At 34.8% G+C, this 24,890-nt stretch overlaps 1 protein-coding gene across 3 annotated transcripts in view; it reads right to left on the bottom strand.

Annotated features, from left to right (window-relative positions):
* Window positions 1-24,890, bottom strand: part of LOC125852910 (histone-lysine N-methyltransferase ATX2-like) — a 44,182-nt gene that overhangs the window by 6,092 nt on the left and 13,200 nt on the right. Inside the window, exons 11-25 of one of the 3 annotated variants that reach the window (XR_007445085.1) lie at window positions 24,711-24,848; window positions 24,451-24,498; window positions 23,756-23,873; window positions 23,620-23,685; window positions 23,470-23,531; window positions 22,786-22,842; window positions 22,098-22,166; window positions 21,782-21,980; window positions 21,324-21,602; window positions 20,932-20,993; window positions 20,633-20,710; window positions 19,742-19,837; window positions 18,575-18,678; window positions 18,354-18,500; window positions 16,032-16,128 (exon numbers count right to left, since the gene is read on the bottom strand). Coding sequence is in view for 1 of the 3 variants with exons in the window: in XM_049532592.1 (XP_049388549.1) it covers window positions 18,359-18,500; window positions 18,575-18,678; window positions 19,742-19,837; window positions 20,633-20,710; window positions 20,932-20,993; window positions 21,324-21,602; window positions 21,782-21,980; window positions 22,098-22,166; window positions 22,786-22,842; window positions 23,470-23,531; window positions 23,620-23,685; window positions 23,756-23,873; window positions 24,451-24,498; window positions 24,711-24,848 (1,518 nt within the window). In the remaining 2 variants the exon portion in view is untranslated. Of the gene's footprint in view, window positions 1-15,888; window positions 16,129-18,353; window positions 18,501-18,574; window positions 18,679-19,741; window positions 19,838-20,632; window positions 20,711-20,931; window positions 20,994-21,323; window positions 21,603-21,781; window positions 21,981-22,097; window positions 22,167-22,785; window positions 22,843-23,469; window positions 23,532-23,619; window positions 23,686-23,755; window positions 23,874-24,450; window positions 24,499-24,710; window positions 24,849-24,890 lie in introns of those variants that run through there. The other 2 variants (XM_049532592.1, XR_007445086.1) reach the window with 2 other exon arrangements.

Raw genomic sequence — 24,890 nt, 5'->3', positions numbered from 1 at the left:
CCAGCTTCTGAAGATAGGTCTGCTCGATCAAGGAAATGGTCAGGCTTACATGCAAGTGTGGCAGTCCAGATCGACAAAATAACAGAACTATGGGGAAAGAACTTTATATCAAAGCCATATACTGCAAACATTGCGCCCTAAAAAACACATCTACTGACAGTCAATATAAGCATTTCGACTCTATTCAGCTGTTTCCAAGTGTACCTCCTAAGTTCCTAGTTCCTAACTAGATGAATTAGCATCTGAATTTGAAGCATCGTGATTGTGGTTTAAGCTAATTGAAAAAACACTTAGAATGATGATTGTAGAGTATTGGCTGAAAGGAAGAAGTTAATCATGTCATCCGAAAACCAAAAATTGCATAAAATAAGAAAATTAAAATAACACGGTCAACCAGATAGAGTGTAGAACTAGAAAGGAATCTCTCTATTGTCCGAGCAAGCTAAGTAGCAGGTTTCAATGGGTTCAAGAAGGTAGAATGATGCAAATATGCATTGTATTTATTGTGGTCAAGTTAAAATGAAACAAAACAACAAAGTTTGCCTAAATTTTGAAATAAAACTAAAGGAACCACCTACCAGAACAAAAGAAAACTAAATGAATTTGACTATTAACCAAAACAAAATACCAAGAGAATCTAGTCCACCAATTCCAGTTTTCAGCTGAAATGGTTGGATGTCATCCCAACACTTTGGAGGTCTTTCTATACCTAACACTTCACTGATTTTCTTCATTGAACAGAAGATTTTCTTCATGCAAAGGAATAGTGTTTTCAGTACTACTAGTAAATTTCTTGGAAGGCTGCTTACCTGCTACAAGGGATGCCCCAACAAATTCGTTCCCACTAACTTCATTTCTCTTATACTAGCAGAATTAAATTAAAATAGTTATGTACTTCATTAATTTGTCACGTAGCACAATATTAATGACATCATGGTATAACAGATGTCCTTTTCATCATTTTCATCAAGAATGGGACTTCTTAAAGTTTCTCAGGCAAATATTTCATCTTCTTTTCTTACTTTTACTTAACCATAGAAACTTTTCTAGTCTAACACAGATGACCATAGTATTTAATCAACATTTGTAAGTAAGGATTCGAGCTGGAGATAAAAGTTTATAAGGGTGTTCAACCAAATAAGAGAAGAAACACGAAAGACGTTGACAGTCATAAGGGAAGAGGAGAGTGAGGGGCGCTGCAGAGTTGTGCAGTATACAAGGCCCTGGACTGCACGGGTTCACCTTAACTTTCTTCCAGAAATGCTGAAGCAAGATCAAGAGAGGTGATTTCATATGATGCATTTCAAAAAATCGGGAAGTTTGAAATAAGCTTCAGCACATCTTCACAGTCGTTATGCCACAGGAATTAATCAATGAACATCAAGGACTATAGACCTATTAGTCTAATGAAAAACATTTATAAGATAATATCTAAGGTGGGTTTAACAGATTATAGAAGGTGCTAGATGAGATAGTGTCAACCGCAATTGTGGAAGGTAGACAAATTTTAGAAGTAGCTTTAGTTGCAGATGATGCGACTGATGCTAAAATGAATTAAGGAGAGTGAATAATCTTGTGCAGGTATGATCACGAGAAGGCATTTAACCACACAAAGTGGGAGTGACCTCATTACAATTGAGATCAGGACTTGGTGATTAATGGAGATTGGATCATGTGAATCAAGTCTGTAGTACCCGTCTGGATTCTTTGGTAGTTCTAGAGGTTTAAGACATAAGGACCTATTATCTCATGTGCTTTTCGTTTTGGCAATTAACGCACGGCGTAAATAATGAAAAGAGTTGTGGCATGAGACTTGTCATGGGCTGCTTTTTAGCTATGTTCCATAACCCTGTGGCCTCGTCCTCTCCAAATGACTAGTGTGCCCATGCCTATGTCATCTCACAAGCAGCACGGGCCTGCACGCAGCCCCCTCCCACCCTCCCCGTTGTGCTTAAGTGTGTGTGACACACAATGTTATTAAAAGTCATCATTTCGTCACTTAAAGCAAAGAAGCAAGTATGAAATTAGGAGTTATTCTTCATGGGTGAAGTGCACTTCAAACAATGACAAGCAAAGTGATCCCACAAGATCTGGATGGAGCTTGAACAGATCTGACCGGAAGATTTTTCTCCGGGAACCTTCTACCTTGCATTGAGTCGGGACAACATAAAGGAGCTATCTATCCTTGCTTTGCTGCATTTAAATTTAAATTTCATCTTCCCTTTTAAAATCAGTTTCCTCATTTATTTTAAGATTCTGAATTCAACCACTGATCGACTCATATGGGTGGGAACCAAGGCTAAGGATGTAAACGGGTTTAAGTTGTGGTACTCAAGAAGCTCGAGGAGTGGAATTTTAGTAGATAGGGAGCTCAGGGAGCAAGTGATAAGAGTTTAAGCGGGTGAATGATGGGATAATGGTCACTAGTTGTGGGAGGGATGACTTTCTACATAACTAGTGCATCCGTAGTCCATACCACAAGTGGGTTGGGCCGAAGAGGTCAAAAAGTCCTTGTGGGAGGAGTTGGACGAGTTTGTGAAAGGTTTCCAACACATTGAGAAGCTATTTCTCGGAGGATATTTTAATGGTCAGACAGGGACCACTTCAAGGAGCTATGATGATGTGCATGGCGGTTTTGGCTTTGGGGATAGAAACGAAGGAGGAGTTCCGAATTGATCATAGCTAACTTGAGCTCCTAGAAGAGGGAGGAGTACTTGGAGACCTACCGTAGTGCTCCGATTTGATCATAGCCAACTCGAGCTTCCAAAAGAGGGAGGAGTACTGGGAGACCTACTGTAGTGCGGTGGCTAAAGCTGAGATTGATTACCTACTCCTAACGAAGGGTGATAAGAGGTTTATGCAAGGACTGCAAGGTTATCCCAAAAAGAATCTTGCACCCCAACATAAGCTCGTAGTTATGTATTTGAATATCAAGCGAGGGATGAAAAAGAGGGTTTTATAAGACCGGCTAAGGATTAAATGGGGAGGCTTTACTAATGCAAAAGCTCAAGAGCTTTTTATGTTCTTATGAGGTAAACAATTTTCATTTCATAAATCAAAAGGCCAAAATCAGTCATATACAAGAAGTATACTAAAAAGTAAATAACCTACAAGAAGATAAGGTTCTCTACATCAAGCCCTCAATCCTCTATAGATCTCGGGACTACATTGGTGTCCCAAAAATAAATAAGCGATCGGAAACTACTCCTCAACTGCCCAAAATTCATTTCCACCCCTACAAAAACCCTCCTATTACTCTCTCCAAATGATCCACATCCTTTCTCCTGCTTCTTCAAGCCTTCCACCAACAAACAACAATCTTTCACAAATCTTGGCATCACCCAAGACATACCAAACTAACTAAACATATCCCACCACAATATCATCGTTAGGGCTATAGTGAAATAGAATATGATCAACATCTTCACTCATCACCTTGCATTAGGAGCTTAAGGAGAGGTTGGTGGCTTTAGGGTCTTAGGGAGCAATGGTTTTTGCATGTGAAGAGAAAACAAGGTTAAGATGATTCATGCATGTGAAGAGAAGGTGCATGGATGTATCAGTAAGGAGGTGTGAGAGGTTAGCTATAACAGATTTTTGGAGAGGTAGAGGTAGACCAAAGAAGCACCGAGAAGGTGCTTAGATGGGACATGACTCTTCAGCTGACTTAGGACATGACCCTAAATAAGAAAGTATGTCAAGGTTTATCGTACTTTTATGTGGTTGAAGCAGGGGCTAGTCTCCCCTTCTCATCTTCCCTTTATTTAGTATTTGCATAGTATCTTTTTCTTCAATTTTTCCTACTACCTATTTTTTCGTTTTTCTAGCTATTTTCTTGTTTGGCTTTGATTACACTTCTTTGGTCTATCAAAAACCACCTCTCTAGACCACAAAAATAGGGGTAAGGTATGTGTATGTATACCAGAAACACTTCTTGTTAGTTAGTTACTGATTATGTATATATTTGTTAATTTGTAACTATATATTTGGCTAATTCATCATTTAGCTAGTTGTTAATTAGAGGAATATTATAGTTAATTTTAGATTATTTATCCATTGTTATGTCTTTTATTGTTAGTTAGTTAATGATTATGTATGTCTTTGTTAATTTGCAAATTTAGCTAATTGTTATAGTTAATTGTGAATTAATTATTTCTTTTTTAGTTAATACTTATTGGTTTAGAACTTCTCATGTTTGGATTCATGTCGGTATAATGGAAACTCTACCAGATTTCAAGATGAAAATTTGTAAAATATTATATATGTACAACATAATCCAGCATAATTCACAACTAAATGGTGTAGTTATTTTTTCAAAAAGAATGACTTCAATAAATTTTGAAAATACTAAAATAATATAAAATTCCTTTTTAAAATCTTGGAAAATAAGGGTAAATATAGTGTGAATTAATACTACAAAAAGCAAACGACGAACGATATACTGAATTTTTTTTGGATCTTTCACCATACTTAAAAGGACTTGGAAAAAGTTTTTAAAACTGATGAGTATCTGGGAATTTCAAGATAATAGTTTCAATACTTGAGAAAACAAGTATCTTAAATTTTGAACTTACAAAAATAGTGGATCATCACTAGACTTGATAAAAACATATGAAAAAGGTCCTCTTAAAAATATATGTATGAGTATCTTGGAATTTCAAATGTAGTTGGAAAAACAAAATGACGACCAATAAATTTAAAACTCACAAAAAATTGAGTTATCTACCATACTAATATAAAAAGGACTTGAAAAGGTCTTTTAAGAAAAAATAGGATAAGTATCTTGGAATTTCAAGATGAAGTTTGAAAAATGGAATATAATAAGTTGAACTTACAAAAAAAAAGTGGATCGTCTACCATACTCGCAAAAGAGATTTAAAATGTCTTTTTCAAAAAAAATGAGGATGAGTATCTTGAAATTTCAAGATGCAATTGAAAAAAAGAATAATTATCAATACATTTAAACTTACAAAAAAAATTGGATCAACTAATATACCGGCAAATAAGAATGAAAATAGTCTTTCAAAAAAGATACGTTCTTGGAATTTCAAGATATAGTTTGAAAATACTTGAAAAAACAAATAATGAAGAATAAATTACAATGAATAAAATTTTACATTTAGACAACATTGTACAAATACATACTACTATAGATCTTCCCATTCTCCCAGGGCCCACGATATTTGATGTACTTAGGGGTTGTTTGGTGTGAAGGATTACGCCAAATAGTCTTGGGATTATATTATGGTGCCACTTAATTTGTTGTTTGGTTGGCAAGTGCAGGATAACTTATCCTAGGATTAATAATTAATATTGGAATAAGTTATCCCTCCCCTTGGGTGGTATAGTAATCCTGAGATAACTTATTCCAGGATAAAATAGGTAAATGACAAAGATACCCATTAAACCCTTTTTATACCTCAATTTTCACATTCATGTATATTTACATTATTTTTAATAACATTCACAACCTTCACTACTTATTTTTATGATAACTCTTCATATATTTCTATTAAAAATTACATTATAAAAATATAACTTTTATTTGACTCATTTTTATGTTTATTTATATTTAGATTTATCATATATCCTCTTTTACTTTAACAAACTTAAGATGACTTAAGATGGAAGTTCTATTTTTAAATTAAATAAGAAGAAAATTTTATTTTACAATACATACGGTACCATCATGGGTATGCACACAAAAAAAATAGTTAAGCTAAATAAGATGACCGTTTTTTTTTATGACAAGGGAAACCCGCAACTGCTACCCTTTGGATGCGCACAGGGTAGGGTGATAGTCGCAACACCAGGAGCTTTCAAGGGAGGGGGCTAGGATCTCTAGTTCTGTTCTGGAATCAAAACAAAAAATGTAACTAAACAGGCAGCGAGCCGTTCAAATGAGACCCGAAGACCAGGAAGAATAAATAAGCAAAGGAACGGGGCTAAGCGATCTGCCGAAGCTGTGGGATGTCAAAACACATCGGCAGGGATATTTGAATTCCTTGTCCACTACCCCCGCTCCTATGCAATAACTCGCAAACCACATAGGAGAGGCAACCCGCACTAGGCAAGCCCGGTGCGACGAGCTCGACCCAAAGGCGAACCCCTTGTTTTCGCTGGCAAGGGGTTTCGAACTTGAGACCTCCAACATGAAAGTCCCAAACCCAAACCACTGGGCCACCCTGAAGGGTACCGTAAAGAAAATATTAAAAAACTAAATAAAGTGAAGGATACTTTTATAAACAAACAATTTGTTCTTAAAATTTATGCAATGTATATTATTTGAATACAACAAACCAAACATTCATTAAGAAATAATCTCAGCAACATAACTTATCTCAACATAACTAATCTCAACATAACTTATCATATCATAATGAATGCCAACATAACTTGTATTCAAACCAAACGACCCCTTAGTCTACAGGCCAGCCATAGGTCTGAGCAAATATGGCGCAGACAGATAGGAGCAAATAAGGTGATGCATGCAGGTCGCATCAACGATGCTTCACAGATAATCGACATACGCCTCCCACATCCATGCATCGTAGAGCATCTGATTGTGATCTATATTTATAATGTTGTTAGGGTTGGTTGACTACAATTTGATTGTGGTTATCTCGATCATGCTGAAGCACCAGAGACAAAAGGCCAAAGACACACATTTTCTATCTCTATGTGAGGCTAGCAACACGCTACAAGACGTGGAGGAGATGTTAGGACTGCTACATGGATATCCAATACACATTCAGGCAAGTGGCACTGTGCCAAGGATTGGTCAGTTGAACATTGGCAGGCGAAGATGCCCAAGCTTACTGACTTCCAATAGAAAGATTCTAATGATGAGGTGATACAAGGATGACACAGGTTCGTTCATATGGATGGTCAGTTGAACATTGGCAAGCGAAGATGCCCAAGCTTACTGGCTTCCAATCGAAGGATTCTAATATGATGAGGTGATTTATGGATGTCACAGGTTCGTTCATATGGATGGTCATTGTGGGAAAGCACGGGACTGGTCGTAGAGGTGGATCCAAGATTTAGAAGTTTTGGGTGCCACACCCTCCAAATAGGATAAACGGGTTGATTTGTTAAATTTTAAGTCTCAGTTCAGATTATAAATCTTTTCAATTTTGGGCTTCGTATGGATTATATATCTTTTCGATCAAATATGCAAATATTTTTGCAATATTTTCTTCTAGATATTCTGAAACTAAATATTTCTAAGTAATTCAATTTTTTTCTAATAAGAATAAGAGGCCTTATTTTCTAGAACTTTGAGAAAGAAAAAATGATTTTTCACGATAAAAATCAGAATAAAAAATTGTAGCTTCAACCCAATCATCTTCACTTAAAGCGAACATTTGCGAAATATTAAAAAGACTTTAAATTTAAAAATTTATATTTTAGAAAAACGTAAACTTCTTTTTGAACTTTATAATATACTGTTCAAAATATATTCTTTTTTTTACAAGAGTTAAACTATTCAAAATACATTCTATTATAAAATTTAATACTTACTAATATAAAATATGCACACATATACATAACAGCTAAAGCTGTCAATATGGACTATGCCCGTTGGGCCGGCCTAGCATAACACGTGATTTGATAGGGTTGCGCTAAGAATTTTAGAGTTCATTTAAGAAAAGGATTTTTTAGCACGGCCTGAATAAGTCTGCTGATTTGTGAGGCTTGAGAAATATGGGTAGGGACGGCCCGTGGACCAAAAAAAAAAAAAATACAAAATAAAATAGAAAATCAAAAATATCAATAGTCTAACCTCAAAATCTATTTAAAGTTTTAAATATTAAAATTTAGGGATAAGGGTCTGAAATATATCCGAATTTTGACAAAAATTGTTGTTACGATACCAAACTTTGGAAAGGACCTTTTGCCCTTGTACTATTTAATAGTCTATTTTAAAGGCATATATGTGCCCACGTGGAGATAAAAATAATGCATAATTATAAATAGTAATTTGTCCACATGGGCACATATATACCTTTAAAATACACTATTAAATAGTTCAGGGGATAAAAAATACGGTATTAAATAGTCTGGGGGGATAACAGGTCCTCATTAAAGTTTGGTATCGTAACAGTAATTTCGGCCAAAGTTGGGATATTTTTCAGACCCTTATTCCTAAAATTTAAATACAAATTATGTTTATAAAGTATGTACTACATAAAATAAAAAATTTCTAAAATTTCTAGGGAATTACTACGTAGGCCATAGCATATAGAACATATTTTTTTGAGTTTTATTATGATCATTAGAAAACAATTAGGTAAATATTTCTATTTAGCTATTTATACTTTTATTTGAAATCAAACTTAATAAATATTATAAAGATAATTTTATTCATGAATTTAATTAACAAGTAGTAACACTAACACCATCTAATATTATCTTGTCGATATTTATGATAATATTTTAAATTATAACTTGATTTAAAAATTATAAAAAATATACTTTTAAAAAAATGGGTTGGCCCGACATAACCCGTAGCCCACGTACTTGTGGGTTGGACTGAAAGCCCGGTCTGGCCCATCAAATTTCATTGTTTCGTTTCGTTAATGTGGGTGCCAAGCTTAGTAAATATAAGAGTTTCAATCGAGGTCATTGGGTGGCGTGTCTAGTGAGTGGTTGAGTATGCACAACGTGTACCTAACCCTCCTAGTTGGTTGACCACGCACCATCCAATAGAGAGCTAATGATAAGTTTCTGGGTTGGTGGGGATGTAGATCTTGAATTGGGATACAATGCTTGATAGGATCCAGCAAGCTGTCGGAACATGTAAGCTTTATGGTTGATGAGACAATTGCATGGTGTGGTATCACCATATAACATACACACTGATTAGCAACCACATGGATCGGGTCGTTGAGGATTAAGTTTACTGAATTTCACTTTGTATGTCTTAGAAAATAAATTTCCTATTCCTAATTAATATTCAAAATGCATGCATGCTAGAGGCCTAACTGTGTGCACTGGATAGGGTTAGATGTGTAGGTGTTACAAGTACATGGTGTTGTAGTAGATGTTGCAACGCTATTATATAAGTTGGGTTTTACGCATTCTTAGATCCCAGTCGAAAAGTTGCAAGCCACACAAGAGGGTGGGTGGCTTTCATATGACACAGGATATATGCCTATACGTGATTACCAACATGCACTGGAGGTGTCTCCTGCTCGTGGCGAAGGTGTCGAGCGTAGACATAGTGGCAGAAGCAAACATGGTCACAACATCAGACATGGTGATCATTGCCCCGTAGATGAGGCTGATGATGTAGGTGTTGCTCCCACAAAACTGTCTACTCTAATGGGTTTTGCAAGTCTCAATTTTAACACGCCTATCGAATCAATTGACTTTGGCAGACTCATTTCATGATCTACCTCAGCCTTGGCTATCTCTTCTGCTCAAACCAAGACGCCTTCATCCATGTGCATGATGACATTGATTAGGCTTCTTTCAACATAGATGTTTGTGGACTATCATGTATTACGAAGAACGACCAACGCTGAGACAATCTTATTAAAAGCAATTGCTTCATCGCTTAAAACATGAAGCGAGGCAAAGGTCAAGCGCAAGTGCGATGGAAAAATTGCTCACTTCAGTAAAATAAGCAAGGAGCATGAAGTGTTGCTTTTATAGGGGGGAAATGAAATTTTAGGTCTATTTTTTTAAAAAAATTGCAACATTCTTACATATTTTCTTGGTTTTCCATGTTGCTGCTCTTCCCCACTTCTAGGGTTTCAAGGCAAGTTCTTCTCTTCTCCTATTTTTTCGATTTTTTTCTCACTGTTCTCCTTTGTTTTCTATTCCTTTTCTCCTCCTTTTTCAATCTTTTCTCCTTCTCTTTTCACCTCTGATTTCTATTCCTGTTCTCTTCTCCTTTTTTTCAATATTTTCCCCTTCTTTTTTCTATTCTTCACTTCGTCTCCTCCTTTCAATTTTTTCCATTCTCCTCCTCCTCTATTAGTTTACTGCAGCTTTTTTGTTCTCTGTTTTGTTACTTCTTTTTTTTAATTTTTTTTGTTTGTTGTAGCTTACAAATATTCAGATTATTTTTTTGTTTGTGATTGTAGTGAACATTTGTAGCTTTTTTAATTTAGTTCTAGTATATATTATTTACTTAATATTTTAAAATTTTAAAGATTTGATTAATATGTTATTTCTATAGAGTGTTTGGTTATTTATCTATACGAATTTAATATTTTTTTATTATTGTATTTAACTATGCTTTAGTTGAAAAAAGTGTGATTCAGTTCTCCCTTCCATGAAGCAAACCCTTGTCACTTTTTCCCACTTCTCGCTTTCCAAACCACTGGGTTGAGATGTGGAGGGGGGAAGACGGTAGAGCTTCATTGGTCCAAACTGCTTTGTAGATTATCTGTCGATACGCAGTTAGTATTTAAAGATTAAAATACATTTTTAAAATAGGTATTATTTAATACAAAGAAGTACTTATTATTTTATAGTTCTTGCATACATTAAGATTCATCGATTTTCCATCCATCAAACACTTTCAAGCCATCTGCCTAAGACCCCGTCAAGGCACATGTTAAACTTCTAATAATATTTAATTCATATTAATATATGTTCAATATTAGTTTAAGTTAGTAGTTATTTTTTTAAATTAAACTTAGTAACTTCATTTGGACCACGCCTATGACTCCACCACGACACGTGTTAGGGGCAAGGTTTGTGTACGCCACACCCTCCCAAACCCCACTTGTAGGAGTAGGACCACTAGGTTTGTTGTTTTTGCAGCTTCATCTTTCTGCACATGCGAGCTCTTCTTCTGATGAGTTAAATGATGTCGTTAATCTCTATGATGCGGTAGATTTCTTGTGACACTACAATCAGTCTCACAAGAAGCACATTCCAGCCAATATAAAGAACGGGGCAGTCCAATCAATATGAAGACGTGAAGGGGACATGCTAGGTCTGACGATCATGGCTTAAAGCATCCTACTAGGATGACCCTAGCTATGACCAAGATTGCATGGGTTATGGGGATGGTATGACCTAGGGTGTCAAAATGAGCTAGCTCCAATATAGGTAACCCACCCAGAATTTTATGGATTGAGCTCAAGATAATTTGAATTAGGTGCAATCTCAACTCATTCAAGTCTTAACCCATTTTAGAAGAATCTTCGATTGAGCCCAATTTAATCTCCAATTTCAACCCGTTTTCAGACTATTTTGCATTGATGTAATGTATGTTCCTATATAGAAGGTATAAATTATTATTTATTTTATATCTTCTAGGATTTATCTATTCTTTTGTAACTATTTATTTTATTTTCTTGAGTTGAAATTCAAATTGTGGTTATAAAAGTTAAATAACAATATGTTAAAATTATTAAGATTAAGCAGGTCAAATTGGGCGGGTCATGACACAACCAATTTTCAAGCCCATTTGAGCCCAAAGTAAACTTGGGCAGGTCAGGACCCAACCCAATTTGTATTTCAACCCATTTTAATATCTCTAATTTTAACTCAACCCGCCCATTTGACACCCCTTGTATGACCCTTAGCATGACAAATATGCTAAAAGCATAAGGATTGATGGTTGTATAAAAGTAACTAATTTGTATATATTAAGGTAAATATTACTCCCTCCGTCCCAATTTATGTGGCACCATTTGACTTGATACGAAAAAAAAAATTTAAAAGTAAGATTTAGGAAATTAGTGGTCTAAAACACTCATTGATTGTTTGTGACTAAGGGAAACTTTAAAGTTAAGTTGTTTCTAAATATAGAAAGATGACATTCTTTTTGGGATGGACTTGAAAGGAAAGTATACCACATAAATTGGGACACATGGAGTATATTTTTAGTGTATCTATTTCTTAATGACAAATATAATCTGAAGTTTTATTATCCGTTATTGTTTTTTGGTAAATGAAAAAAAAAAACATCAAGAAATATGTGTACTGCGTTAAGCACTTCCCAAAAAATCAGCTAACAGTGGCTAGCTTGGGTCATTTGGCAAGTAAACAATTAATTATTTAAAGCTACTAACTACGTAACAATTAACTAAGAACTCATCAACATAAGAAATATAACAAAAAAATAATAAAAATCACCAAAAGCCTAACAGTTTGAAAAATACATGTAAAAAATCAGAATGAAAATTCAAAAAAGAACTAACAGAGATGGTTTACTTCTTTTTGCACCTCACTTTGGTCCATTTAGACTTCTTCCACTCATTTAGCTTTAGAACTCTGTCTCATAGAGGTGATTGTAGAAAAGCACATTGATTCCAATATATATGATGGAGACACTCAAAGCATAGCAAACAATGATGGCATTAAACTTATTTGAGTGTAGACATGAGGACACTACAAGAGTAACATCGAACCAATTTGGATTTATGCCTTGATGGAATTACAACAAAGGCTATACCCTTACTAAGAAAATGAAAGGAACTTATATAGCAAGAGGAAAAACAATCTACAGATGATATTCACTTATTTACCTAGAAAAAGCATATGATCGAGCACCAAGAAAAGTTCTTTGGTGAATGTTGCAAACAAAAGGAATTCATGTTACAAATATGAATGTCATTAATGCGAAAACAGTAGTAGAAAATTCAAGATTCCTCATAATTGTGGGTTTATACTGAGGATCAACATTAACCCTTACTTGTTTACCCTAATCATATATATATATATATATAAAAGAGAACCCTAGACCCGCCTACGTGGCGCCACCACAAACCAGGATTCCCTTTTAATTTATTTTATTTCCAAAACTAGCTTTCCCCTTTCATAAAAAGTTGTGACTTTTACGAAAAGTTACGACTTTTATGAAGAGTTGCGACTTTTATGAAGAGTTGCAACTTTTATGAAAAGTTGCGATTTTTATGAAAAGTTGTGACTTTTATGAAAGGTTGTGACCATTTGTTCACACTACCTTTTGTTGTCTATAAATAGAGAAATTTCCTCTCATTTTAAAACAACAAAAATTTTGAAATTCTTCTTCTTCTGGACAATTAAATAATTGTGTACTTTTCTCTTGTTGAATGACTCACTGACACCATTTTTTTGTATCGATACACCGGTGAATAGAATCGTTCTTTCCTGAGAGATCTATTCCTTTAAATCTCGGGTACTAGGGGGGAATAGTTTCCTTAAGAGGACATTAAGGGGGCACTGTGCATTTAGTGGGCTCAATTTTTTCCATTTTGTTTCATTCTATTGTTACAGATCTTGGTATGTTTTTACAGTCATTAATTTATGATTATGTTTTTATAGTCATTAATTTATGATTATATTATTAACTTCTTCTGCCGATATTTTTTTGTTTTTACGTTGTTGTTATCTATTTTTACTAAATTTTATCACTGGATATTATGATTACTTTAAGGATTGAAAGTTGATTGAAGTGTTGGTCAATTTTCTTAGGTATGTTTTTATAAAACATGAGAACTTTTCTGGTTAGAATGATTTGTTATCATCATTGGATGTCTCATAGTTTACTCCCTTTAATGTATGTTTTTTCTCGTTGTTTTGTTGTCTCATTAAAATTGTATTGATTATTTTTCGTTTGGTATGTATATGATCTCACTTGGACAAAGCTTTCGTCCTTTTAATGTTTTTCTTTTTTTTCCTTCTCATTCAGCTCTACTAAATATTTTTGGTGTGAGTTATGACTATTTTCAGCAAGCTTAATTTGAAGAATATGAAACAAAATCTGCCCTAAATAAAAGTAATATCTTAAGCTACAAAAGATATGTCTATTAACATAAATTTGTTGTCCTTTATGTCCAAAGTCATTGCTCAGCATTTGAGTTATCTAGGTTAGACTCTTTTTTTTGTTAATGTTCAAGAATATTTCTTTAACATGAGTCTAGAATCCAACATTTTGATCTACTTGTACTTTCATAATGCAACAACTATACATACATATTTCTGTAAAAGTCGTAAAGTTGCATTGATTAAGCATCTAGAAGGGGCTTCAGAGCAGCAATTTAATGAAGATTGAATTTCTAAAAGGGTCAGCAATATTATTTTGCTGTTGTTTCAAATATATTTTTCTCCTTCTATAAATTTTGTTAGAGTAACAATGTAACAATAACGAAATGTAGTGAACGTTTGACCTCACACAAGTAGGTTGTCTCTAAAAAATCTATTTATGTTGTTGAGGTGTACATTTTTAACGGTCTTAACTTATTTATAACTAATATTGATTATCGAAAACTTTTATATAATTTGTTTTTAACAAGGAGTGTTATTCTAGCCATAAAATTATCAGTTCTATATTTTTCATTTACAAAAAAATAGAAAAAAATATGTTTAATTGCTACATAAAAACACCACTCAGTTTTAACAAGACAATTATATCATCAAACATATATTATGATAAATTATGTAAACGATAAAAATGATTAGATATCAAGATATTTTTAATCATTCATTATATGTTAAAAATTCTTGAGATATGTGATAATGTCAAATCATTTAATTTCAGTTGAAATGTTCTTAAGACCTNTAACAAGGAGTGTTATTCTAGCCATAAAATTATCAGTTCTATATTTTTCATTTACAAAAAAATAGAAAAAAATATGTTTAATCGCTACATAAAAACACCACTCAATTTTAACAAGACAATTATATCATCAAACATATATTATGATAAATTATGTAAAAGATAAAAATGATTAGATATCAAGATATTTTTAATCATTCATTATATGTTAAAAATTCTTGAGATATGTGATAATGTCAAATCATTTAATTTCAGTTGAAATGTTCTTAAGACCTACTAAAATTTATTTTTTTTTTCTTATCGATTATTGGAAAAACTGTTCAAAAGATAGAAAGATTATTTATGCCCGCGCAAAACGCGGGTAAATTACCTAGTTATGGATATGTTAACTAGCATAATAAAAGTCTCATGAAAGAGATTCTACTCCTACTAGTGTGTGGAGAGTAAAGAAGAGCAATAAATTGTTTAAGTTTTAGATGTCATTCCAATTGATAATAATATGTGACTATATAGATTGCAATCAACTCAAACGAAACACGTTCTTCGTCAATTTGGCAAGAAGGTAAGATTTTTCATAGTTCCAAAGTTGACTAGCGATTTAAAGTTTGACCTATTCAAGCACCAAATTCTTTAACAAAACTTAGTCATGGGGCGTAGGACTTCCAACCAAACTACACGACTTCTCGACTCAACCTCTAATACTCTTTCCAAATGGAAACCCAAACAAATGACAGGTCTTGTTATACATCCTTAAGCTTTATTAACTTAGCACAAAAACATAGTAAAGAGGAAGCATACATCTCCGACTGACTATAGTTACAAACAGTAACACACCCAAACTTCCTTTCCCAAAAGAAATTACCTGTCAGCAGACTAATCAAAATAGTATAATGCAAAAGCAATTAACTGATAGATTCAAAAAAGACTACTTCTACCCATAGATCATCCTGAAATCCATTAGTCATCAAAATGATGCAAGGCACTATATCCTTCAAAATGTCATGGTTTTGACCTAAAACGTAATTTTGTTAGTTTTTCATGCACAATGCATGTTTACTTATGAAGCATGATTTACACAGAATTATATTAGAACTACAGTCTAAGGAAAGCCCACTACATTCTAACATCCCATCAGTATTACATATCTCTGAGGGGAGAGGTGATTATTCAAGGAACTATGAGCTAAAGAAGACGCATCTTCTTCAACCAGTCTTTTCCCCTCTATAAGGAGGCCTTAACTCCTGGATATTGAAGAAAATTAAGGCTTATAATTGTACACATGGTTGATGAACACTTGCAAAAAAAAGGCTCGAGTTTCAGATAATGGCATCTTCATTGCATTTAATTTTCTACAGAGAATTGGGTACTAAGGAAGAAAAAAATGAATTGAAAGTATAGACAGACTAATTGGGCAATTTCGTACATAGACATTCATGATCAGAATGATAGGTGAATGAATTCATAAAGCCGCAAAAGAAGCTCCAGAGCAACACTAGACTTGGTACAAAAGGCAGAAGAAAATTACAAGTCCTGGAGCAATAGGACATCTGAACCAGGTAGAAGTAGGCAAGCCACGAGAGTGAGCAAGAAACCAAAGGCACCTCACTTCGAGGGAAAGACTTCTGCACAAGAGGTAAACTGTTATTAGTATATGGAAAACACCACCATGATAATGAGTGAAAAACTGATTAAAAGATAAAGAATGAGGCTAGTTTCAGCAACCGGCACTTTGTAAACACATGAATTGATGTGTTAGGCAAACCGGAGTATAACTCCGCTAAGGACATTGAAAAATTGGGAGAATAAAAACAAGACACCAAAAAACGGATAGCAGAAGGTGGAAAAGAGAAAATTCTCACTAATGTTCCAGTACATGGTTCCATGTACAGAAGGTCAATGGACGGGTGGTTCTCATCAAGCTCAGAATAAAAAAATGCTAAATCACCATTTTTGGTGATTTTATAATTTCACAATAATGTCACCCTCATTACAGGAAATACAAGCATATTGAAGCCGAAAGCATCAGAGCTCCGGCTTAAATTCCAAAATAGTGGAAGCAATTACAGTTTGTTACACCACTCAAGCACTAGTAATGACTGTCTTTCACAATAGATGAATTCAAAAGTTTCTAATACAAGACTTCATTATTGTGTTTAGGACTTCTGGTACAAAGTAAGCCACGTACAAAATTCTTGGAATGCTGCCTCATAGCTTGATATTATAATCTAAATGCAGGTGATCAGCACCCGTGGATTTTGGAATATTGGAAGTAGAGAAAACAGGAAAAACATTTTACGTTCTGTAGAGCTAAATATGTCATAAATACATGGTATAGTACCTTGCTTGATGTAATAATCGAAATGTAGAACTGACCTTTCTAACAAGAATCAGCACGGTCGATTTTGGGATACTGAGAATGAAGAAAGAGGAATACTTAACTGATACACAGTATGCATTCATCTCTTGGTGTAGTAAGGGGTTCGGTGGATTAATCAAGGAGTACACAACCAAACGTGAACACTACCGCCATCATTAAAAGTAAAATTGCCAAAGAGAGTTGTAGACATCAGCTTACTGAGGTAAGGACATGAACCTAGACAGGGAGGTGTGGAGGTCAAGGATTACGTACAAGGTTAGCAAGCAGTCGAGTGTTGTCGCATTTCATGTGGGAGAGGTAGGGGCTAGCCTCATCTCCCCTCTTCCTTATTAGTAGTAGTATTTAGCAGTCCTGTGGTTTCTTATTCTCCGATGTGTACTATTGTTTGTTGCTTCATTTGCCTTACATCTTGCTATATTTATTGTTGTATTTTCTTGCATAGCTACTTCGATATCTTCTCCTTCGAGCCGAAGGTCTATCGGACACAGTCTCCCTACCATAGAAAGACCAGGGTAAGGCTTGTCTACATCCTGCCCTCCCAAGACCCCACTTATAGGATTATACCTACACTAGGTATGCTTTTGTTGTCGTAAAACATCTGTGTTTCACATCATTTACTTCATCAAAAAAAAACATCTCTGTTTCACTCATCTTGTGGATATATTGGACTTCAGAGGCCCGTTCACTCCCATTACATTGCCAGTCCTACTTGATTCTATGTGTACCATTTTCATCAATCATACCGTCCCCTGGGAACATCTACCCTAAATATCCGAAGTGATTGCATTTATGCACCACAATTCTATCTTATCTCAGCTCAACTTCACTCTTCTTATGCTAGCTAACCTTGAAATGCATAAATTGAGTCTTTTACTTCCACTCAACTTAAAACTTTAGAGTAGCTTTCCGTAGTTCAAGCTTTTGGCTGACACTCTTGCTAACAATGTAAACTAACTCAACATTGACTACAAAGAGCATACACCATAGGGACCTCATCCTATATTCTTTAGATAGCTCATGCATAACAAGGGTAAACAAGTACAGAGCCAGTACCAAACTTTGGTGAACCCACCATAGCAGAAATTCTTTTGGTCTCCTGTTATTCCTACACTAGTGACAGCTCCCTTTTATATAGCTTTATGGCAAGCTATTGATATATCTACTATGAATTTCATTTTATTTTTTACACGCAATTGTATTAAAAAAAAAAGGGTGCACTGTGAGTTGGCTGTGAGGTAGAGAATAGAATGAGCTGAACAGAATTTTCTCAAAAACCTTCTCAAAGAGCTGCAATGGAACAGATTGATATTTCATGCTACTAACTTTGTATATCATTACTAGCCAGAACTAACATACATGTAAAACAACAGAAATAACATGACAAATCAATAACCACCTTCAGACAGATTGAGATAATCTGTACATTCATGGATGATAAATAAAAAGCAGAAGATCAACATATTTACAAACCTCTTTTATTCTCCTTCCCAGTCTATTAACTCACTGCGTGGTGCATACAGCTTTGCCATTCGTTCCTCAGCTTCAGTATCATTTACTACACCTCGGCATCTTGGGAACCCACAATAACACGCAAGTTGTTCATCGATAGATAAGAATCTGCAACATGAACAAATACAATTTACCACACAACAGATGGAGTGAGAAATACTAGAGTAAGATGAGTGAAAAACCTGTAATCATATGTCAGTTCTTCCCATTGTTTAATATCTCGTTTGGAAAATATGATTATATGGTCAATGCTGTTGACACTTATAACTCTTGAGTAGCAATTTGGCTGCACAAAAAGTGCAAGTTGTGAATTGTTGCTCAATTACAGAATTTCTTCTTAAGTACAAACAACTAAAAACACCAACACATTCTCCATTGTAACATTCTTTCTAAATAAACCCATTGACTAGGCCAATGAACTATACATCCGGATCTCACTGAGGAATCTACATATGATTATCTATCTGATATATTATGCTTAGATGCCACTCCATAACAAACAGGCATGGAGTTCTGAAAGGAAAGAAAGACTTGAAATATGTGGTCTAAAAGCCAACAGATACTTTTGTGGCTTAATCATTTTACCAAGGATAAAATGGAATGTTTAAAGTCAAATTGTCACTATATATAGAGAGGTGACATTCTTTTGGGATGGACTTAAAGAAAAGAGTGACACATAAAAAGGGAATGGAGAGAGCAATAATTGACATGTCAGGAAAAGATTTATACATCAGCCCACTTGGCATTCTCATGTTATCTCAAAAGTCCTAATAAAAATACTAAAATTGATGAAGTACTGAAACTACTTCACAACTTCAATGGATGAACTTCTTGTTTTTTCTTTCCCAAAAAACACAACTGGAAAGCTTAGACTTATCAGATAAATGTTGCTCCCCAACATAATCAATAACCTTTCAAAAGAAAATATTATATCCCTCTTAGAGATCCAAGGTGACAGCAAATCATTAAAAGATAGATCTGAATTTAGATGTTATGAGTGGAGACACAACATAAGGAGTTATCTTGTGGGAGTAAGCTCCAATTGGATTTTTAAACGTCATTTATGCATATGCATCTGTACGTATGTAATCTCAGAGAACAATATTTTCAGATGTATTGAAGCATTTATTAATAAAGATCTTTCAATAGCAATTATAATGTGTCAACTCAATTGAGAAAGAACACATAACAGTCTGTTTAGAGGCCCGTGTTTATGGCAGAAAACAAATGATGGCGTCTTTGTTCATACAATGCGGGTGTTTTCCATCTAGTGAGGAGACAAAAATTGATCCCAAGGGTATAAAGCCATCCAAGGAACAGGGAAATAGGCAAGGAAGAATTTTACGTACTTCACACGAATGGTTGATCAAATGTGCAATGCTTCCAGCCCTTGTGGCATCTATAACACGCTGATCATCAATTCGAAACATGTATGTTCCAGCACCCTGAAAGTAAAAATCATGTTATAATATGGTGAAACAATATATTTTCCACCAAATCACCAACTGGGGCAGCTTAGATCCTTCATCAAGCTAGTGCAAGAAAATGGAACAACCAAAATTGAAAAGTGATGCTTATGAAGTGCATAAGTATCTACTTATCACAAACTCAGCACATAGATTCTAACTTCTTTCAATAGATACTCCAGCTACTAGGTGTTAAGCATTGACCTTTGACAAGAGCAAGTAACATGATCACCAACAATTCATTTCTTGTGACTAAATGTCCTATGCAGAGCAATGCAACTTAGGGGTTTTACTTTAGTAAGTACATTTTTCAAGCCTTACTCAGGAATAAGTTTATTTACAGAACGAACACCTTTCGTACTGCAGGTATTCGTGGAATGTAACCCTTACTTCTGATACGCATGAACCCACAATGTTTTTTAAAACAAGAGCATATTAGTGAACTTGTATCCTATCTGTGGCTAAATATATAGAGAAGATGCTGCAGCGATCAATGGTACTTCCATCAATCACTCCCAATAACGGCCCACTAATAGTGAGAGTGTTGGGAATCCATGTATTCAAGTTAGGAAGGTGTATCTGGGGGTAAATATTGTGTTTTCGGGCTTACACTTTTTGGAAGTGATAAAGATTACATTTCTCTCCAACCAGTATTTAAAACTATAACTTCAATAACCACAAATAATTGCTACCATGGAAATCAAAAAGATTATTAGAAACCACAAGAATGACCAAGTAACACATAAACATCATAAGCCAGGATATAGTTCTTACCACTAGTGAGTTGTAAATTAGGTGCTCCCTTCGGTCGGCAATAGGAGGTCTAACAAGTTCTCCAGTGTATTCAATTACCTATTAAATAAAGGAATTATCAGTCCTTGGTCTTGAAACTCTCAAACAAAAGAATATAAGGATGAATTTACTAATATGGCTACTTGCACACAAGTGGTAAGGGGAAAGATTGCATACACAACACTGTCCCCAGATCCCACTTGTGGATTACACAGGATATGTTGTTGTTGCTGCTGCTCAAAATCATATAACCGTAATAAAAAGATAAAGGGACAAATTACCATGTCTCCCGCTTTCTGAGGGAGCTTCGCAAAGATGCCAAACCCATGTATTCCGGATTTCCCTGGAGGCAATGACAATGTCAAAAATAAATTATAACCTGTAAGAGAGGGGGAATAGTGGTGATACCAAGAGCACAAAGGAGGCTCAAAGTAGCATCAGCTAGCAAAATAATCTAGTTAGGGATTAGCTGAATATTCAAATGGATCTACTTTCAGCTTTACTTAATCAGTTACTCTATTTCTACAATGAGCGATAACACGAAAGAAGTCCCAAAAAGTGAAAGGCAATATTAGAGGATAGAATAAGATTGCAGCTGTATACAGAACGCATCCATATACTAAGACAATTTTCATTCTTGCTTCACACAAGGCATACAAGATATTTAGCTTACCGAAGGCTAGTCGTTGTCCTAGCGTTTCTTTCATGTAGTTGTATTTCTCAACCATTGAAACAATGCTCCTTGATGTAAGCTGTGAACACCTCAATTTTTGAAGGTCAAGGGTGTGTCCAGAGCCAGCACATGAGGAAGACAATGTGTCGCTCGATTGATCATGTTGACTATGGCCACCAACCAAATATGGCCTATTTTCTACATACAATCGCTTCAACGATGCAGCTGTAAGGACTTCAGGTTCTTTTCTTCCTCTTCTTCCAAAATAATTGTAAGGCTCTATTCAATGACAAACCAGAAATCAGGAATCATAAAATGCTTTGCTACACAGTTGCACACAGAAAATAGTACCAAAAGATGCCATCAATATAAAGCATAAACCAAAATAATTCATATAATTACAGATATTAGAATAATGACACATAAATACTAATGGAGAACAAGAAAGAATAGCACACCACTGCGAGCACATCCAGAAGGATTTGGTGGAGGAACATAGTCTGAATATTCACAAGCTTTTTGTCCGACACACTCATCAACAGCAAGACGCTCATTAGATACAGCTCTATGCTTCTTGCAGAAAGAAAGCAACCGAATGCACTGATCCTCTTCATCGTCATCCATAGGGATTAAATGCAATCTGTCTTCATCCTCAAGCTATAAAACATTAACATCAACAGAAGATAGGTTAGCATAACAAACATGCAAAAAGATAACACAAAGAATTCATGCATAAATAAATAAAAAACGAGCACTACATTAAGAAGAAATCACCTCAACACAGAAGCCAGCAGCACGTGCACAAAGAGGATGATAAGCCACCCTACACACAGGGTTTGAGCACTACATCACAAGATAAGGAGGACAACAAATTAACGAGTAGTTGAATAAGCATATACAGAGTACTACTCAATCATTGTGATACGGATACCAGTGCCTCCCCCAAAAGGTCAAATTAATAGTATATAGAAACGAAGGAAAAGAAGAGAATAATGAAATAAAGCAAGGAAGAAAGATAGTGCGAGAGAGAAATAGAGAAGGCAGAACTTATAAACAAGATGCAGAAAAAAGAACAGAGATTCCATTTCAATAAAGATAAATGATCGTTGAGCAGTCAATGCTTATCGTTTATAAGCTAAATTTTATATATCATATCCCACGAAATTAATAGAAGTGTTTTCACTAATCAATTAATTGAAGTCGTAAGGATTATTTTTTTCTGAAAAGTACATCTCTGATTCTCTTCAGATGCACAGTAGAATGCAAGACATCTCATCCAACAGCAATTACATTTCTAATAAATTTGTAGACTACCAATTTGCATTGTTATTCTTTAATATTTGAGACCAATTATTAAAAGATGATCCTAAAAAAACAGAACACAGAATAAAAAATTAAAGCTATATTGTAATCTCCTAATACATTGACATGGGGTTAGGACGAAACACAACCACAAGGTTACCTGAATGCAAGCTCCATAAGGAACAGAACAGATACTACACAAGAGCTTCCAGCGGTCCTTAACAAAATAACAAAAAAAAAAGTTCAGAAGAGATTGCGGCAAACCCTATCTATGTGGATAGCTTCCACAAAAAAAGACATTTTTTTTCTTTTGATAACCAAGCAATGAAAACTAATTGCATAAATCAGCAAGATCTGAAATAATGACAGGTACAAGTAATTCCGGTAGATATCCTAGAAGTCCTGTTAGACAGATTAATCGTGCCTTCTACATATACTGCTAAGAATCAAAATTGCAAATGGCTAATGATCTCAAGAAAAAATTTAAAATAGTAACAGAGCACAATGGCTAAAAATAGTAAAGTAGGTATACCGGAATCATCAGTTCATCACTATTCAAGGTAATAATAACATAGGGACAATTGTGGGTACAAAATTATGAGACACTAACAAAGTTATTCTATGGGGATTGGCCATTATTAGTAGTATAGCCACATAAAATAAGAAGCTTGTCAATCAAGAGTGACGTCATATTCATGCATCATCATTGAGTCATAAAAGAGAATTATGACTTGATTCCTGAACAAAACATGGTAGGGCACCTTTAAAAGTGCAAACAACAAAAGAGGGCAATACTGAGGGGTGTTTACACAATGATGAAAGTTAAATAAAACAGGAATAGTACCTTGCTGATCCTGCTCAAACCATCAATTGGCTCCATTTTCTTTATGTCGGATAAGCAAGTTTCTGAATCGTGGTAAAGATAATCAGTGAAATTCACCCATCTATAAAAATAACAAGTCAGCAATGTGAAAAAAGAAAAAATAATAATAACCTGGTATCCAAATGGCACAAGCAAGATGAGCCCAACGTCCATCAGTTGTAGGCTTCATAGCACCACCTAATTAACATTTAAAATAAGATACACAAGCAGGGTAAATGAAGTGAAAAATGCAAGCAAAAGAAAGTACCAATAACAGGGCACAGGCAACAAGGGGGAGGGACTACTGGAGCCTCTGGACGACACAAATTGCATAACCAAAGTACTCCATCCATAGGCTCCCGCTCCCCATAGCATCTAGCGTGAACCTGAACACATCATCAACAGCAAAGAATTTTGAACCGGAAGAATGGAACCAAATATTCGAACCCAATTAAGAAGTAAGAACACAAACAGCTCACTCTAACATCAAAAGTAAAAGAGATCATCAACCAGCATAGAAAATTGCAACAAAGTTTTGGCATCCATAGGGAGGAACAACAGAATCAAATCAAACAATAGATAAGTTTATCCATATCACTCCACCAAATATTTTATGACCATCAAGTGCAAGTGCCAAAGTGCAGCAATATGCAGACAAATCTTTCAAAGGTAAAAGAAGGGATTTATGGTCTGCAAAGTTCTCACCTAATTTTCAGTTGATACAAAATGGAAGCATCAAATAGTCATTTTTGACATAATATGTAAATAATCGTTTTGCTCAATAACCAAAAAAAAAACTAATGCAGAGTTAACTGAAAACAGACAGCTAAAACATCCTGCATAATAGATGTGTGGATAAGAGAAATAGAAAGCTGGAAAAACCTTGATTCAAAAGAGGTAAGCGAAAGATACTACTACACTTTGGTCCCAAAAGGATGGAGAGACAGAGATGAGTCCACTCACCATCATTCGGCATTTGTCACACTGCAAAAACAAATTATTCTCATACTCCTGTAAGAAAAAAACCTACATCAGCATGATCTGAAATAACTATTTTGTAGTTACTAATCAATTAGGCAAAGTCAAAAAGATACAGATTCCAGATGCAACTTCACTAGTCATATATAACAAGAACCAAAATAGGTAAAACTTAAAAGAGTCCTCTCAAAAATAGTGCATTAGCTGAAAAAGAAAGAACATAAGTAATGAAAGCAGTTTCTAACCTCATCCATATGGCATACGTTGCATTTGTCCAGATCTTTCCATTTAACACGGACGGACCTATAACCAGCCGGCAAGTCTTGATTTTTCGAATTCGCCAGTTTCAAGGATTTTGCAAGAAGCCTGGACTTTGATAACTCCTGTAAGTATAATATAAGCTTTAGAAACTGGAAAAGAACATA

Source organism: Solanum stenotomum, unplaced genomic scaffold (assembly GCF_019186545.1).
Source record: "Solanum stenotomum isolate F172 unplaced genomic scaffold, ASM1918654v1 scaffold6733, whole genome shotgun sequence".
In the NCBI taxonomy this organism is placed as follows: Eukaryota; Viridiplantae; Streptophyta; class Magnoliopsida; order Solanales; family Solanaceae; genus Solanum; species Solanum stenotomum.
The sequence above is the reverse complement of the archived record's forward strand: the minus strand, read 5'-3'. Positions and strand labels throughout refer to the sequence as shown.